General features: G+C 43.8%; 1 protein-coding gene across 1 annotated transcript in view; it reads right to left on the bottom strand.

Moving 5' to 3' along the window:
- Positions 1 to 18,736, bottom strand: part of PDE5A (phosphodiesterase 5A) — a 94,080-nt gene that overhangs the window by 15,134 nt on the left and 60,210 nt on the right. The window contains exons 9-12 of the mRNA XM_015413111.1: positions 13,397 to 13,572; positions 10,884 to 10,943; positions 5,193 to 5,339; positions 2,612 to 2,737 (exon numbers count right to left, since the gene is read on the bottom strand). Of these exons, the coding sequence (XP_015268597.1) occupies positions 2,612 to 2,737; positions 5,193 to 5,339; positions 10,884 to 10,943; positions 13,397 to 13,572 (509 nt within the window). The remainder of the gene's footprint in view (positions 1 to 2,611; positions 2,738 to 5,192; positions 5,340 to 10,883; positions 10,944 to 13,396; positions 13,573 to 18,736) is intronic.

Below are 18,736 nucleotides of genomic sequence, written 5' to 3'. Positions count from 1 at the left end.
GACAGGCATTTGTTATGATCCTCTCTACTCATACATTCATGCTGTCACTTCCTTGGCCAAGAACATAAGACGTGCCCTTCCGGATCACACTGATTATCCATCAAGTCCTGTATCTTGCTTCAATAATGGTCAGTCAGATACTACCTAAAACCTTACAATTTATTTTATATTTATTTATTAAACTCATTTGTACCCCACCCTCCCCACAATGTGGGCTCATGGCGGCTAACAATCAAAGCATAAATACAATTAAAAGACATAAAATCATCTAAAAACAATTCCCTTATAGCTAGTATAATACATATAGCCAATACAAATTAATAAAGTGTGGGTGATGGTTATTTAGTGATTCAAGATGTCTGACTCTCACGGTGTACTTTCAGAGGTCTAGGCATCATTCTGCTCCTGATCTTCCTGCAGTACAGACTAGGTGTCAAAACCAAGGGCCGGGGCTCTATAGTGGTGGTGGCTCCTGTAATGTATTCATAGCTGCCATGAGTACATTAGGATGTGTGTGAAACTTAACAGCTCCCTAGCTGAAAGCCTGGTGGAAGAGCTCCGTCTTGCAGGCCCTGCAGAACTGTAAGAGATCCCGCAGGGCCCTGATCTCCTCCAGGAGCTCATTCCACCAGGACGGGGCTGCCACTGAGAAAGCCCTGGCCCTGGTGGTAGCAAGCCTAGGGCCTGGGAGGGTCAGTTGGTTTTGAGACCCCAACTGTAGTGCTCTCTGGGGCATATATGGGGAAAGGCAGTCCCGCAGGTATGTCGGACCCTGGCCATATAGGGCTTTAAAGGTAAGACCTTCAAGTGAATTCGGTATGCTATTGGCATCCAGTGCAGCATCCTCAGCACAGGCTGGATGTGCTCCCACTTGGGGAGACCCATCAGAAGCCTGGCTGCAGCATAAGTCAGGCATAAATACAAATAGCTCTTGCCATTTTTTTTCTTCCCTAACAAGTGGCAGTCAAAGTTACACTATCTCTGAATCTGGATTTCGCATTTAACTGCTATGGTTAATACCTATGGATATACTTATGCCCCATGAATTTGTTTAATCCTTATTAAAGCCAAATAATTTAAGGCCACAGTCACATCTTCTGGCAGTCATTTTCATGAGGTAATTTATCCACTGTGATAAGAACTTTCTCTGGCCTGTCCTGAATCTGCTTCTAACCAATTTCATTGGGAAACTTTTTGTTCTAACAACAGAACAAAATTTCTGTTTATTACTACATTATACCTCATTTTATATACCTGTTATGTATTCCCCTAGTTGTATTTTGCTAAACTAGAAAGCCAAAAATGCTTTTTCCTATTTTTAGACAAAATGCTGTTTCTATTTAGGGAAGATAATCCATCTCCTTCATCATTACTCTGACCTGGATAGCCTAGGCTAGCCCGATCCTCGTCAGATCTCAGAAGCTAAGCAGGGTCGGCCTTGGCTAGTATTTGGAAGGGTGACCTTCCAAGGAACACCAGGGTCAAGATGCAGAGGCAGACAATGGCAAACCACCTCTGAAACATCTCTTGCCTTAAAAACAAGTCTAGCTCACCACCTAGTGGTGCAGAACACTAAAGGAGCTAGAACTTCTAGCTGCAAGACAGTCTTTGGATCTCCTGGTTATTCTACACACAATGTCATACGATAATTATTATAAATGCCTTACTCCTTCGGAAGAAGGACGAGAAGGAGGAGATAGAAGTCCAGAAAAGAGCAATCAGGGCCATGTACTGCAGGGCAGAATATTTTACAAGAGCCTGTGGAGAATCCTGATGGTTTGTTTTGTTTCCGATGGGCAAGAGCCTCTAATAGATGCCATTTAATAGGTTTTAATCAGCAACTGTAACAGTTTCACGTTTTAAATTTTCTGCGTTTTTAATGGTTTTCTATCAGTTACTTGCAGAAATGCTTATAAATGTTAATAAATAAATAAATGTACACTCTTCCAGCTATACTACAGTTTTATGAAAAGGCATTAAGACAAAATCAGCCCTTTTGCTTTCAATTCCTTTCTTAATAACCCATAAATTTACCCTTCCTATTGCTGCTGAACACTGTTCTTCACTGAATGTCAACCATGAGTTTTTGTATATGTGCCATTCACTGCTCATTCACCCTATTTGAAGAGATCCTGACTAATTCAATTCCAACTGCAATTCTGACAATTGCATTATTTAACTTTGTATTATTTAACTCTGGCTCAAAGGCAGTTTGGTGTAAAGATAGGCAAGCCAGACTATAAAAATAAGTTAAGTGTTATTGATTCCTATACAAATCCATGAGGGATGCAACTGCTTACTCTCTTGTAAAAATCGCCACTGCTTCCTGTTCTTCAACTAGATCCGCAAGAATCTCTGACCCCTTGATTGCCCCTGGTAAACGGCAGTACTGGACATTTTATGAAAGTACATATTGTTTGTATACATTGTATAGATTTGGAACTATATATTGTACCTGAGTTGCACATTACACATTCCATGAAAATATGTTCCCCGGGATCCAGCTGATGGAGCCAGTCCTTGATTAGAGTTTCATATGGTGTGTGTCAGTGTCACATTGTGTCGCTAGCTTTTAATAGCTCTTAATGTAAATAATCAAATCCAAGCATACCTGAAGTTTCCCTGACTTTAAAGAAGCAAACATGCACTGGGCTGTGTTAAAGGCATGTCTCCAATTGTGATAGGCAATGTTTTTCCGATAATTTTTCCTCACACTTAAAATCCATCTGCAAAGGACCTTAAGAGAACACACCACTGTTCAGTAAAAAGTACAACAGATTCCATTTTCACAGACACAAACATAACATTCTATTTTTAGCTTCCCAGCATGGAAAGATTTCCCATGTGGTTTTCTTCACAGGTTTTGCAAAGCATAGTTGGAAACATATACTTTTACTCAAAAAGAACCATATTAAGAAAAAATGTGTCATGCTATGTTTGGTAACTCAGCAACTCCATTTCTTGATTTGAACTGCAATGGGAACAGCAAGCTGCAAAATGAAACCAAGGTGTTTTTTCACATCTGTTATCTAAAGGGCAAATGGTGAGGGCAGGGGCAGGACTAGACTCACTACAGACTCAGAGCCTACAAATGGCTCATGCGCTTTTGGATCATCATCAAGGATGCTCCCAAGCAACAGCATTCATTTAACAATCTGCTTCCACCCAATGTGGGAAAGATTTAATATAGTTAAACCTGAGATGTTGGGCTTTTCTGCACCAGATTTTTGGTGCTTTCCAGGGTTGCCTAGCACTCCAGACCTTCCTGGGCTGACTTGGCCCTCCTCCATGCCTGGCAAAGCCAGGGAGTCATTGCTGAGCAGCAGGAAGTGAACAGGGACTGAGACATCTCTGACTGCCAGCAAAGGCAAGCCACCAGTCAGCTGGAGCTTGTTGGGAGAGGCAGTGCTGGGGAAGCCAAGAAAGATGCCAATCCCACTGCAGACCATGCCCACCCCAGCCTACCACATGGGCCCAGGAATCAATGGGCATGGGGAAGCAGGAGCCAAGAAAGAAAAATGGGCAGGAGGCATATGAGCTCAGGTCAGAGAAGCAGTGGAATGTAGGCTTTGGCTGGGAGGAATTTTCAAGGGCTGACACGGGCATGTTGGGATACGCATGGTAGGGGCAGGGTGCAGGAACCTGCAGGTATCAAAGGTTAATGGCAGAGGGTGTGGCCAGGGAAGTAATAAAGGTGGGGGTGGAGCTGAAAGAGGGGAGAACCTACTGGGTTTTGGAGGAAAGGGAGTGGCGCAACCTCCTTTTAAAACAGGGATGCTTCCAGAAGGCCTGGGAGGAAGAAGGCTGGAGGCTTCTCTGCTCTAGGAATTGGCCAGTCAGGGTAAAGGAAACTTGAGGGAGCAAGCAGATCCTCTTCCACACCCATTCTGAGGCCTGGGAAGCCCCTTGGGAAAAGATGAAGCCACGGCAGAGAGGAGGCCAGTAGGCCAGGCTCAGGAAACACCTCACAGGTGTGGCTTGGCTTCTTGTGTGTAAAGGAAAGGAAAACCCAGTGGAATTAATAAGCCAAACAGCACAACAACCCTCAGTCGCACAATCGAATCTGACTCTTCACGAACCCATGGACCACATCATGCCAGGCCCTCCTGTCTTCTGTCGTCCTCCGGAGTTTGCTTAATTTTGTGTTTGTTGCATCTAACCATCTCATTCTTTGCCGTCCCCTTCTTCTTTTACCTTCAGTCTTTCCCAGTGAGTGCTCTCTTTTCATTTGGTGGCCAAAGTATTTGAGCTTCAGCTTCAGTATCTGGCCTTCCAGGGAACAGTCAGGGTTGATTCCTTTTAGGATTGACTGATTTGATCTCCTTGCAGTCCAAGGGACTCTCAAGAGTCTTCTCCAGCACCATAATTCGAAAGCATCTATTCTTCAGTGCTCGGCCTTCTTTATGGCCCACTCTCGCAGTCTGGGAATACCATTGCTTTGACCATACAAACTATTGTTGGCAGAGTGATGTCTCTACTTTTTAGTATGCTGTCTAGGTTTGCCAAAGCTTTCCTCCCAAGGAGCAGGCATCTTTTAATTTCATGGCTGCAGTCACCGTCTACAGTGATCTTGGATCCCTGGAATGTGAATTCTGTCACTGCTTCCATGACTTCCCCTTCTATTTGCCAAGAGTGATGGGACCGGATGCCATGATCTTAGTTTTTTTTATATTGAGTTTCAAGCCAACTTTTGTACTCTCCTCTTTCACCCTCAGCAAGGGTTATTACAGTGTAGTAAATATTCTGAACAATTGCCACATTTATATATGCAATCTGGTAAAAGATGGCAGATATATGTCTTTCACTGCCCATCCATAACAAGGAATTTGCAACAGCTAGATAAGAGCAGTTGAAAGCTCTAAACTTTACAATGAACTTCAGCTGCAGTACTGATGAAATCAGTTCTAAGAACTGAGACTGCAGCTATGTGCAATATTTTTCACTAATTCTTGATGTCATAAATGAAATTCCAAGATGGATAGCAAATGCGTAGCATTTCATCGGGTAGACTAGTCCATCTACCAGCAATTCAACTAAGGCTACTTTATTTATTATGATATTTAGTTACCCAGTTGTCCATGGATGTTTAACCATTTATGTCCTGCCTCTTAAATATATTATTTAGCATCAATGCTGCATGCTTTTATAATTAAAATCTCCATATGGCCCATTCCACATAAAAGGATTCTTACCTCATGTTTCATTTGGAAATTTTGCACCAGGTTAAGATCAATAAACATTCGAATTGTGCACAGAGAGGTTTCCATATCTGACAGTTCAAAGTCACTAAAGTAGAAGTCTGTGAGTTTCAGAGATTGTGCAGATGGTACAACAGCAGCCTTTTAAAAAAAAACAGAAAGAGAACAATAATGCACTTGGAATATCTCCTCTGAAATTAAAACAAAAACATTTAAACATGCTGTAATTCTACAAATGCAATAATTGCAGGGTGACTGCTGTTGTGTTTTGCTGGAATAATTAAATCTGCAGGTGCCTTCAAGTACCAACAACAGCAAATCAGAGTTTCTTACTAAAATCCAATAATTGGCATTTACATTTTGTGCTGTAACAGCTGAATTTTTCCTAGTGTGACCTTAGTAAGGGAAAAGCTATAGCTCAGTAGCAAAGTACATGGCATGTGTTTAAAAGGTTTCGGCTTCGATCCCTGTCACTTTTAGTTAAAAGGTCAGAGGAAGCAAGTCTAAAAGCAATTCAGATTAACGCACTGGAGAGGAACTGCTGTCAGAATAGATAACAATGGAACAGAAAGATAGCCTAACATCAAACATAACTCTACTACATCTGTGTCAAATATGCATATTGCTAACACTTTCACCTATCAGAACAGACAATCCTCTTTCATAGTCCAGCTTATTTTAAACAGTTCTCATGTATGTGGCTTTGAAGTAAAATCATGCCTCTTCTGCTACAGAAAATGGTAAAGTGGGCCCAGAATTATTACGACATATTATCCACTTTATCCAGAGTTCTCTAATTGGGATATTTTTCTGTGCCATACACGTTGCACAGCCCATATAAAAGATGAAAACTGTGACATCTACAAACTGAAACAGCAGCCTTATGTGACCTGTTTTCACATTAGTTATAACTTCAAAGGCACATGCAGGTGACACCTTCCCTTCCTCCTGGTTCTGTACTGTAGCATACAAATGAAAGCAGAAAAAGCACCCCAGGAAAAGACAAGTACTTCACCCTGGCACAACCCTACAGTGGGCCAGCCGCACTAATTACAAACCCCCGCAGGCAGTCCATGTTTGATGTACAATGGTGCAGTCATATGTTTACCAATTAAGATCTGACCCAAGCCATCCTCTCTCCTTAACAGCATGAATGCCTCAAATGAGAACATAAAGCAAATCCTGAGCACATGGGACTCTATCATGTTATTTTGATGCTTACAGAAATTATCCCATCAGACAGGATTATCCTTTCAGACAGGATCTGGTACTAGAAATCAGCAGAAGAAATATGCTTAAAGCAACAGTGGGGTTCAGGATTTAGCCCCCTGCACTGCACTTTCAGTTCCATTTCTGTACAGCCCCCCCCCACCATTTCTGTATCCCAGGATATACCACACCAGTGCTGTCATTCCTCCTTGTGCTGCCCCTGCAAGAGACAAAACTGTCTTTAAAGCAAAGATTTAGCAGGGATGATTTGCTTAGTCAGGTTTACAGGTCCCAAGAATTTCACCTCACTGGGGGAATGGAGGCTATACTTGTAAATGTGTTTCCCACTCTAAGCAACGGATGTGACAACCAGGTTGCTCAGCTTAGGGTCAATCCAGAGCCAGTGGCTGGTACTGGGCTGCAATATGCCCCATGTAAGTTCTTACAGCTGCCAGCAGAGGCAGAAAAAAATTACACTCCAGTATGCAAATTTGCATAGTGCATGCCAGTTGCAGAACTGAAAATGGCTGTAGCAAAGTAAATGTTACTGTAGCCTAGACTGATCTTAAGTTAGAAAACTGTGAAGGCATGCTCAAAGCACATATAATTTAAATTGTGATTATTTCAGAAAGGGGGGGGCGTGGGACACTATCCTGTTTATGTGCATGGAGGCCTTGATTAAAAAATAAAAGCAACTACACAGATGTTCTTTTTTATATCCTAGATGACTAATGCTAGTTACTAAATCTGTTCCTGAACTATACATCCGGAACTCCCCAGTTGAAAACGAGACTACTTGCACAAAGTTTTCATGTAAGGTAAATATTTGTTACCAAATTTAACAAAGCACTGGCATGGGGGGGGGGGGGGCTCCTATTATTTGCACCAATTTTCAGCCAACTGTATGAATTCCCTCCCCGGCAGGATCAGATGCCGGGGGAAGCGACGGAGGGGAACGGGAGACTGCTGTTGATGCGCCGTCGTGGATGAACCACCTCGGTAGGTGGTTCATTTTTGATGCACCTCTTCGGGGGAAGGGCCGGATCAGGGATGGGTGCGCAACGCTGCCCAGATGTTGCAGTGGGATTGCGCCCGTTTGCTCCGGCCCCGAACTGGCCCACTCCCAGCCCAAAACCCCTCGTGTGGACAGGGCCTTTGGAAGTTATGTCACTTGCAAGCAGCTTCCAGGTCTACCACTACAATAAAACACCACATAATTTTACAGAACACTGTAACCATGCAGACAGTTAGTGGTTTTAGCACTGATGATAAGAGTCACATTAGAAACCCTGCAATACTCATTATTAGAGGGACTGTGTTGCCTTTTAGTAAACCGAGGAGCAAGCTGGATCCCCATTCTTTGAACACGTTTAAACCTTATCCTGAATTTGCAATTTTGAATTTATCTTCTAACCCTGAAGTCCTCTCTCAGCCTCTGGAGATACATTAAATGAGATACAGCCAACTGTATGAAGCAATGAAATGGCGAAGAGATCCAGTACAGCATAGGAGTGCATGCAACCCAGCACTACTATGTGGTGCAGCCAATGGGTTCTCATGGACATGGCATGGCCTGTGAGGTGACAGTAAGATGACAGATCTTTGGAATGCACTCAGGACTCTGACAAAACACCTCAAAAACGTTCAAATAACAGGCTGAATCAAAAGGTTAAAAACAGAGTGTTCATGAAGCTCAGCACTCATGAAACCATTCCTCCCCCCTCCAAAGAAATGGCAGCATACATTTATTGCTACAAAATTGTTTTGCTAAAACCGTTGTGTAAGTTAGCCTTTCCTCTGCTTGCAGCACATTCTTGACATGCTCACTGAAACTGAGAATTCTGGAAACTAAGCTTCTATCAAATGGCCTGTTGAACAGAATAATCCAGCTTCAGGGACCTGTTCACCTTCATCTTTGCAATGGGCATAGCCCCTATTTGCTGTTGCTGATCAATGAATAAGTATATAATTTTGAATCCAAAGTAAGAGTTATTTCTCAAGGAATCTGAGGCAGGTCCAAGAGATGGTTCCACTGAGAACAAGAAGCAGAGTGGGAATAAGCAGACTTGGCTCGCATTTGAGACCCTGCTACTGGTATATGCTGTCCCTTGGGACATATCACATTTATTCAGAAAAAAACATTTATTCTATAAATGTTAACAATAATTTAACAGAGTAGCAGAAATGAATAAGATACTCTAATATGGAAATAAAAGCCTCAGCCTTTTTACATCTGTGAAAGGACAAGTACATCATGAGACTTTGCACTGAAGCTTTGAGGCTCAGACAGTGTTGTGGAAGAGCTCAGTCACCTCTACAAAGATGAAAGAGACAAATGAGCTGTGATTCAGCTAGACTTTCTCTAGCAAAATTGGAGTTTAGTTCCACTTTTCTGCAGATATGAGTCTTTTGCTCTTAACCTAAAGTCAATGATCCATGTTGGTAGAACCAGCACCAGACCAAGACATCCTTGTAGCTCATTAGCTGTTGTAAGTTTGTATGGGAGCTTTTTGAACTGTATATTTTTGTTTAAATTTGTACTGCTGCTATGTATTTTATTTTGTAAGCTGCTCCGAGTCTCCAGTGTGGGATAGAAGACAAATGTTACTGACAAAGATGCCCCTGTTTGGGAGCCATGGTTTTTAGCCCATCATATGACTTTTCAGATCTTATACCACCGGAGTTTGCAGGAGATACTCTGTATCTGATATTACATCTGAGAAATTAAGATCAGGGTGGAGATTATTAGGATACTAATCCATAAGGAAACAGGTTTGGGGGAGGGGGCAGACACTCCCTTGACAATGGCTCTATTCTTTGACTTCCTGAGGATTCATCAAAATTCCAGCCATGATTAACAATCAATCTTCTAAGACCCTCTAGAAATTTGCCTTACAATTCAGAATTCTCTGGAAACCTAATCTTAAGTGAAGGCAGGACCATCAGTCCGTATCAACCTCTTCTTCCTTATTTTCCACCTCCCCCACCTGTCTCACTTCATACGCATCATCCACTTCTATACAACCACATTTGGACAGACCCCTTCTGCTCACCCAGACCCTCTCTGTTGCTACTTTAGAACTTCTCACACTGTATTGGACTGCAAGAACAGGCAACAAATGAAACCGTCTCTCTGCTTCTTTAAACTCCCCCCCCTTTCCCAAGTCCTGTCCCTTTGCCCAAAATGTTTCTCAGAGAGAATCCACAACACTTTTCCTCTTATCACCCTCTCTGCCTCTCTCTCTGGAAACATTGTACCCTCATACCAAATACCAATGATGGGTTATAACTTTTGGACAAGCCTGAGAGAGTAACGTCTAGTGTAATCGGAATGGCTTTCAGTAGGAATCATCCAATTTGCTTATTTCCCAAACACTGGTGAAATTCTGATGTGTTATCTAGTTATCTGCAGTTCAGTAATTCCTCAAATTTAGTACTTTATACTGCTATTTCTGCTAAGGAGCTGCAGTGGCTCAAGTGGTTAAGATGTTGAACTGCAGGTTGTGGAAGGTTGGTAGTTCAGAAGTTCGAGACCCAGGTTGCCACATGACGGAGTAAGCTCCCGTCTCTAGTTCCAGCTCCTGCCAACCTAGCAGTTTGAAAGCAAGAAATTGCAAGTAGATAAATAGGGACCACTTCGGTGGGAAGGTAACAGCGTTCCGTGCACCTTGATGTTTAGTCACCGACCACATGACCACGGAAACGTCTTCGGACAGCGCTGGCTCTTCGGCTTGGAAACGGAGATGAGCACCGCAACCCTAGAGTCGGATTCGACTGGCTTTCGAGCAAGGGAACCTTTACCTTTTACTGCTATTTCAGTCTACCAGCATCTTTTCACTTTTCCTTCTGTTTAATTTTATCCACTCAGTACAGATTTTAAAACTTCCATATTGCTTCTCTCACTGTCTGTTATTCTAAATCCCTTCCCAAGGAGCAATGAAAGATGTTTCTTGTTTCAAGCACTGACAAAAGATCCCTTGATATGATGATACAAAAGTGGCATGTGTGAACAGCAGTTTTCATGAGTAATGTTAGCATTTCCAGTAACCAAAAGTTAAAAAAAAAATGATTAATTAAATAATTTTCATTTTCTCCTTTTCCACAACACTGGTGAAAGAGAAGGCAAAATGAGCACTGAGATGTAACCTTGTGCCATGTCAATTTCCACATCAAGTTAAAATCTGTCCATAAAAGTATGAAAGGTTTTGAGCTTCTGCTTTGAAGAGCGATCTGGGGACTCTGGAAGTTGGAAAACTAACATACAGAAATTACTTAACATAAGCTACAGTTTTCTTGTACTTCTCATTCTCTAGGTCATTAGGGCAGAAATTAATCACTGCAAAGATAACAAATGACATCTATCTCTCCCCCCCCCTATACTGTGCCCAATTTCCTGCATGAATCTTAAAGGACTAAAACCCTTGATTATTCCCAGACTATTGTAACAAGAAAAAAATAGTTTAAAAAATGTATTACCGCTGTTACCTGAAGCTCCCTTGTTTCTTCTTCAGCAGCTGAAGCATGATAAGAAAGAACCTATGAGAAAAGGAAACAAGAAACATATATATATATTACAGTGCTTAATTTCGACACAAAGACTGAAGCTGTCTAAGAGCAACTGTTTCTACTGGGATCATCAAAGCTCCGCTAAATCTAATTTACAATGAAATACTGCCTGGCAGATCATGACCATACAATCCTGAAGGTGCATTGTTGTGGTTGTCACTGTTTTGATTTATTAATTGCCCCATCCCAGATTGCACTGGGCCCCTTCCCAGCTTGCGCCAGGCTTATCAGAAGTACTTCAAGCAGAAGACCATAAGTAAATGGCAGGTGTGAATGCATCGGTGAGAAATGCAGATACAATTAATTTATGTGTCTGATGGTGCCATCTTGCACTGAATAACTCCAAACAAATGGGCAAATATGGGAGAAATAGCACATCTTGGGCAGACATAATACTGACTCTTCAAACTATGAACATAGAGTCCCCTGTTCTGCAATACGGATTCCAACTCCCCTGCTTGCCTCAAATCCAAAACTAAGATGACTCACATTAATATCAGTGCAGATGTAATTCTAAACCTGGGCAAACAAGGGAAGGAAGATTTTGGAAGAGGAAAGGACTATATTCCTGAGGATGGTTCCCAATTTATAAAATATGAGATCCAGAGAACCAACAGTACATCTCTACCGGATCTCGGTTTTAGATGGCGCATTAGTGATAATTTGAAAATATATCTATTCTTGTATATTTAATATCCTCAAACAATAAAGCATCCAAATTAGTCCTATACCTCTTGCACTACAACTTCAAAATATCTACACAGTCCTATTAATTTTAACAAGGATGATGAGATGCATAGTTTCTTGGCATATTAGTGCAGGGTGGAGAAACAAATTTACCAGGCCTTCCCAGCATATAGGACTCCTGAGGATAGCAAGCTATGAGGAAGGAGGGGGGAACAACATCATTGCCTTAAAAGAGCAAAGAACTCTTTTCTTCATGAGGAAAAAAAAATCTGAAAAGCTTCCATGTCCCTATATGAAAGACAAATAGCTTACAACATGGCTATAATTATAACCTTGACAAGGTTGTCATAATAAATTAACTTTTCCCAAAGGTTTGTAACACAGGCATAAAAGAAATTCTGTCCTGGAAAGGTTTTGGCAGACGTTTTGTCAGTTTAGGAGAAAGTGTTTTTCATTTAAGGAACAAATAGAAAATTATTAAAAATGTAAGCAAAGAATAACCTTACTGTTTCAGTTCGGTTCATGTTTAACTCAATGTAATCAGAATTTCAAGTGGCGTGGCAGTCAGATTGTTAACTGGTACCCAATTGAATCAACATAGTGATTTTCTTTAAGAGGTCTTACAGTGTGCCTGCTTTTCAGAGGCCTATGTGCCCACTCTTAGAAATGAGGAAGATGACCGTGGCAAATAGGCTGGCACCCTACCTTTCCAGGTCTATCCACCTGGCCCACATATTATTCTGCTCTGGCAGCTACTAAAAAATTCTTATTCATCTAGGTATTTCGTTCTGCGGTAAACACTGTTAATTCCATTTGCTTTTCTGTTGTTGTTTTAACTGCTTATTGTAATTGGCTGTTTGTAAATGATGATATGAATTATCTGGGCATTAAGTTTTGATAGAAAGGGTAAGTAATATTTGTTCAAAAACAAATAACTAAAATTACAACCACAGTCTATAGCATTTTGTCTGTGTAGATTTTTTTTCCTGTCCTTGGGTTATGACACCTTAGTCAGCAATTTGCAACATCCACCTTGACCAAACTGATTTTCACAAAATGCCTTAATTACCATGTGCTAATGCATATGGAGCACCTAAATGAGAACTTTCCCTTTAGAACCAAACTGACAGCATGATTGGTCATTTCAGAAATGCCACAGACACTCTGTTTACTCACTGGATGCAAATGGATCCAAAGTCTACAACATCTGACTTCCTAAGTTACTTTTGGAAGATGATAACTGTAAACCTGGATCTGCTGCCGAAGTCTCCTTTCATACCACGGTCATTAAAACTAACAGTAACCAATTCAAAACACCACAACCAGATGACGTTCATGCTTGATATGGTTTGATGAAGTCTGAGGAAGCCTACAGTAATCTGGCTGTTGGTCCAACAGCTGGTTTGTTTGAAGGACTGAGCCAAAATCATCACAGTAAACCGCAAGCAAGAAAAAGAAGTTGTCCCAAAGACTGCAACCGTGTTGTTTTTCTATGCAACAGGACAAGCCAGCTACATCAGTCTCTCTTACCCATGCACACACACTGCTGAATCCTACAAAAGTAGTGGTTGATGCTAATCAACTGAACACCATGCAAGCACATGGAAAGACTGAAGCAAGGAGCAAACAAAAGGAGAGATCCTGAGCTCATCGTGAAGCTAAGTTTGGCTCAGCAAGGGAGTTCCATTAAATAAGCAGCTGCGAGTTACATAAAGACTGCCTTGATTAAGCCTCACCTCTAATGTCACCATCTGTTTTGCCATGGCTCTTTCCACTGCTTCATACATCTGTGTATTCTGGATCCCCAGGCCACAGAAGATAACAAAAGCTTCGAGGAACTGTTCATCATTTCGGTTGAAAGCTTTGATTTTTCCTGAATTCTCTTCCATCTTATTTACCAGCTGACAAACTCCTAAAATAGCAAAATCAAACTTTTAAATAATATAATTTACATTTTAACTAAACTTGTGTTTAACAATGAATGTATGCTATTTCTTCGCAGAATCATTATAGTCAGAAGGAAATCACACCAAGCAATGCTCCTGTTCATTATTAATCTATATCACAGTGTATTGCAAGCAGAGAGCTTGGGTACCTGAAAGCCAATTCAAACCTCTTAGTTTACTTGGGAGTTTTCCACACAGGCACAGGATTGTGAAATTTCTCTGTAGCTGTGGTGGCTTCTAACACAGCACAGTTCCTTTGGGGCTTCCCACAGATTTCCCCAGTAGATTTGTTTAAAAAATCAGTGATTAAATAGCATTCGTATGTGTATGTTTCTCTGAATTCTCAGCTTTCATCTTAAGAAAAAGTCTCTAGACACTTTCCTTGTGGATATATGCCTTTTTCTTTATATTGTATCTCTGAAATTTAAGGGATGAGACTAATTTTTTTAACAAAAAATGAAAGCTGAGAACTCAGGAAACCTGATGTACATATTGCTATATATCAATATAACACTACTCAATTAGCGATTTAAAAGGAAAAGGAAAAACCCCCAATAACAGGGAGAGGAAATGGCTGTGATGGGGAAACTGGCTGCTGTATGGGCAGGACTGTGGGAAAACTCAGAGAAAATGTGTAAAACAGCCCTTATAACTGTAGCTTAGATTGAAGATCTTGCAAGCAGATTGTAAAAGGCTTCTACTTTCAAGTTATCTATGTGCTTGGGTTAACTTTTTAATGAGATCAGCAGCAAGCAAAGGGATAAAATAGACATGAATAGGGAGATTTGCAATAAAGATCTCCTGGGTATTTTTGAAAAAGCCAAACAACTGCAGAGATCCAACTTGAACCGATTTCACACAAGAGCTCGAAGTCGCGCGACCGCATTTTGACCCCTGACTTCGCCTGATTTTCCCCACAGTTTCGTGATCCTCAAAAAACAGGATCACGAAACCGCGGGGGGAAATCGGGCAAAGCCGGGGGTCAAAATGCGGCCACGCGGCTTTGAGTGGGAAATTGACCAATATAAGCGGGGCAAAGGGAGGCACGACTGTGGCCCAGCTCTTGTGTGAAATCGGTCTTGGATTAAAACTGCCGTGTTGAGGGAAGAAAGGAGTTAACCTACCCCGCGCTCCCACCATTTTTCCAATCTCAGGCCCAAACTAGACATTATATCTGACATATGACAGATCCATGTTCCCCCAACTGTATTCTTTTTTTTTAAAAAAGCCTAATACAGGGTTATCAGGTCTCCTGCTAAGGTTGGAGACCTCTCACTGGCAATCCTCTCTTTCTGCCACTGCTCAAAGTGGCAGCAGAAGAAAAATAACCAACTTTTTATCTTGAAAATAATTTGTTCACTTCCCCCCATTGGACAAATGAGTTTGTAGGGTGTATATGGGTTTTTCTGAATTTGAAATATATATTCTGTCATGTCTGGGATGTGATATTGGGGCATTAATGTTCTCAAGCATCCCAGGGCCTGGTTCAGCATTTTATCCTTACCCTGTAATAAAGGTTAGGCTGAGAATGTGTTACCACTCAAGGTCATTCCAGGGCAGAGTGATGATTCAAACCTGGGGCTCCTAGTTTGAAACTCTAACCAGTATGCCATACTCGCTTTTTGTGGTGGCTGCTGTTGAAAAGTAGCAAGCAGCCAGTTCTGAGTGAATCATACAAGACGTACTGTATTAAGTCACTTGGTGGTTGCTCCCAGGCTTGCTCCCAATGAATCTTCTCTCAAAGGCCAAAACTAAGGCTGGAAATACTCTTGTGCAGGCCTCGGATGGGGCTGGAGCGCCCCGGTACAGCGCTCCGGGAATGAGGCGCCGGGGGGCGGGCACATGATGAAGCCCCGCCCCTGCTTCCGGCCGCCCTCTGCTTCCCGCCTCATTCCGTTGCAGAAGGAGGCAGAAGCAGGAGGGTCAGTTAGCTTCCTCACCGCCCTGTCCTAAATCTTCCCAGAACCACGTGCTCCGGGAAAGATCCCCCCCGTCCCTTCCTTCCTGCCTGGGGCCGCTGCGTGTGACCCAGGCAAGCCCCCCCTCCATCTTCCCAGAGCCATGCACTCCGGGAAAGATCTCCCCCCCATCCCTTCCTGCCTCCCCTGGGCCGCTGCACGCAACCCAGGCAAGCCCCCCCAGCCCCGTCCTCTATATTCCCAGAGCTACGCGCTCCTGCAAAGATCTCTCCTTCCCATCCCTGCCTGCTTCCCTCAGGCCACTGTGCACAGCCCAGGCAAGGACCCCAGCCCCATCCTCTATCTTCCCGGAGGTGCGCGAAGCCGTGCGCCCCGGGAGAGATCTCCTCCTCCCGTCCCTGGCTAAAGGCGATCTGGTGTGTTCTGGTGGTTTGCAAAGTGAGTCTCTCTGTCCTTAACCCTGGGATGTTAGTTGAAGAAGGGGGGGGGAACTGGCCTCTGCATTGTGCTAGAGGCGATCAGGTGTTCTGGTGGTTTGCAAAGGGAGCATCTGTGCCTTTACGCCTGCCTGGGACGTTAGTTGAAGAAGGTGGGACGGGGAACCGGCCTCTGCAGCATGCTAGAGGCTATCTGGGGGTGTTCTGGTGGTTTGCAAAGTGAGTCTCTGTGCCCTTAAGCCTGGGAGGTTAGTTGAAGAAGGTGTGGGGGGAATTATTCAGGTGCAAGCTATCTCTCCTCTGTGAGGGAGAATCTGCATCCCCCCTCCAATGTCTACCAATCCAAAGCAGTCCAGTGGCACCTTTAAGACCAAGTTTTATTCAGGCACAAGTTTTTCCTCCTCTGCCAGGACAGATCTGCACGTCCCCCCCCCCCAATAGCTAGCAATCCAAAACAGTCTAGTGGAGCCTGAGCGGTGGGTGTTACCTTCTGCCACACTTCCGGTGATGTCAGGGGGTGTGGTATATGCTAATGTGTTATGCTAATGAGCTAATGAGCTCCTGCACCTCTTTTTCTACAAAAGACCCCTGCTCTTGTGAATGCCTATTAGCCCTCAAAACAGCCACTGACAGAGCACTCATTTTTTAAAAAACTACAGACACTTCTTCCTTCCTTCCTTCCTTTCAGTTTTGTGGGTCTCAGGTTTGCAGGGGTCGGTTAGCCCTAGAGCGCAGAGGAGCAGCGCTCCGGTAGTGAGGAGCCGAGGGGGAGGGCACATGACCAAGCCCCGACCTCTGCTCCCAGCAGCCCTCAGTCGCGCCATGAGGAGGCAGAAGAAGGAAGGTAAATTGCCTGCCTGCCCACCCGCTCCTTGGCTTTCTTGGGCTGCGCAGGGCCATGGCGCTCCAGGAAAGACCTGCCTGCCCCATCCTCGGCTTTCTCTGGAATGTGTCTGCATGAGAGAGAGAGAGCTAGTGAAAAAAAAGAGAAAGAGAGCAAGCAGATGCTCTCTCGTGGCTGGCACATGCGGCTCTCCCTCTGCTCTTTCTCTCTGTGCGTGCACAGCGTGCCTCACTGTTCTCCTTACACCCAAGCAGGCAGCGCAGGTTCTAAGCTGCAGCCCCACACTCTGCTCTCCTCTTGGCGCCTTTCCCTGCACTGCGCGGGTGTGTGTGCATGTGTGAGGCAGGCTTCCCCATGGGCTCCGGGTACTGGGCCCGCCACGGTGCAATTGCTGCACGTCACAGCTACTCAATCCCAAGCATGTCTTGCCTCCCACAACTTCCCGGTTTTGCTCTGTGTCTGGGAGGTTTTTCCAACTTCAGTTCCCACAACCATGGCTGGCTGTGAGCGAAACTCAGAGGCTGGGCAAGAGCGAAGGGGAGCGTGCAAGAGGAGAGCAAGCGCAGCCCTTGATCTCCCCCTGCAGCCCCAAGAGCTGTCACTTCGCCACTGTTATGCAGATTTAAATGATCAGGTGCTCCAAGGGAAAACATCGTGGCTCTCCGCTCACAAAGTGCCACCTTCCATAGTCGGAAACAATAGGCATTTCCTCAGCAAGGCTGCAGTTAGCACTTGGCCCCAGATCTAGGGGCTCTGGTTAGGGTTGTGGCTGCATTTTCACGGCTGGAGATATGCAATCAGTTAGCAACAGAAAGTGATTCCGGAAGCTTGTGATTTCTGCCGTCTGCCTCTACCCTCCCCCACCCCAAGTTTGAGGGAAGAGAAGTTTGTGCTGTTTTCTGTCTGTCTGATCATGGTGATAGGAGCTTCAACTGCTTTCGTTTCTTTGTCACGATAGGGGATGCCTGATGGCCGCAAGTGTGCAGTCATATGTTTTTAACATCATCATTTTTTTTCCTCCTTGGACACTTCCAATCCAATGACAATAAACTGAATGGTCACTGAAAGTCATATTTAGCCCGTCCAGAATGGAATGCAACTGAATGACAGTAGACATGAATGGGTTTTTCAAAATGCATCAGAAATGCACTGCAGAAGAAAAAGGGAACACAGGTCAGCCGTAACTGAGCAATGGGGATCTCAATAGAATTCAAGGAGCCCCGAGGAAAGAGAGGGGTGTGTGTGTGTGTGTGTGTGTGTGTGTGTGTGTGAGAGCAAGAATGCAATGATAGTGTCCAAAAGCTAATGGCAGAGTCCAAATCCAAATTATACTCTCTGACCTGGAACTAATTTAAAAAACAAAATTACTGGAATCAGAGTCTCCAGAAAAGAATTAAGGTGAGATGATATTGTGCAGATTAGAAGGATGGGGTCAGCGCCCTGTCAAACATCTATCACACCTCTCCAAACAGCAGCTGCCTGGATGGTTGCCTTGCCTTGCTGCAGACTGCATCAGCCAGCCAGCCCCTTCTTAGCCTCCTTTCCCTTGCCATATCACTTTCCCCGATTGAAGAGGAATGGGCAGTCACCTGACTGAAGCCAGCTGGACTTCAAAAGTAGCAAGCAGCCGGTCCACCTGGCTGGTTGAACAAGCCTCTCTCGCATGCGCCCCTCCCTGACCCAACCCTCCCCTCCATCACTTGCTGAACTGTGTTGGGGGGGGAAGTGGAGAAGGAGAAGGTGAGCATGGTTGTTTGGGGAGGGCACTTGTGGCCTCCCATGCATACAAACCTGGGTCTCAATCCCAGAAGAAAGAGAGTATAAGTCTTCTTTTGCTACAATTTGCTACCCCATAGGAATCTGTATTCAAAGGGGAGTCTGTGGTGTTTGCTGTCAGGAAGTAAAGATGCTGGGGAAGGATCCCTCACCA

This window comes from Gekko japonicus, unplaced genomic scaffold, assembly GCF_001447785.1.
Source record: "Gekko japonicus isolate JY-2015 unplaced genomic scaffold, Gekko_japonicus_V1.1 scaffold4014, whole genome shotgun sequence".
NCBI classification, from domain to species: Eukaryota; Metazoa; Chordata; class Lepidosauria; order Squamata; family Gekkonidae; genus Gekko; species Gekko japonicus.
The sequence above is the reverse complement of the archived record's forward strand: the minus strand, read 5'-3'. Positions and strand labels throughout refer to the sequence as shown.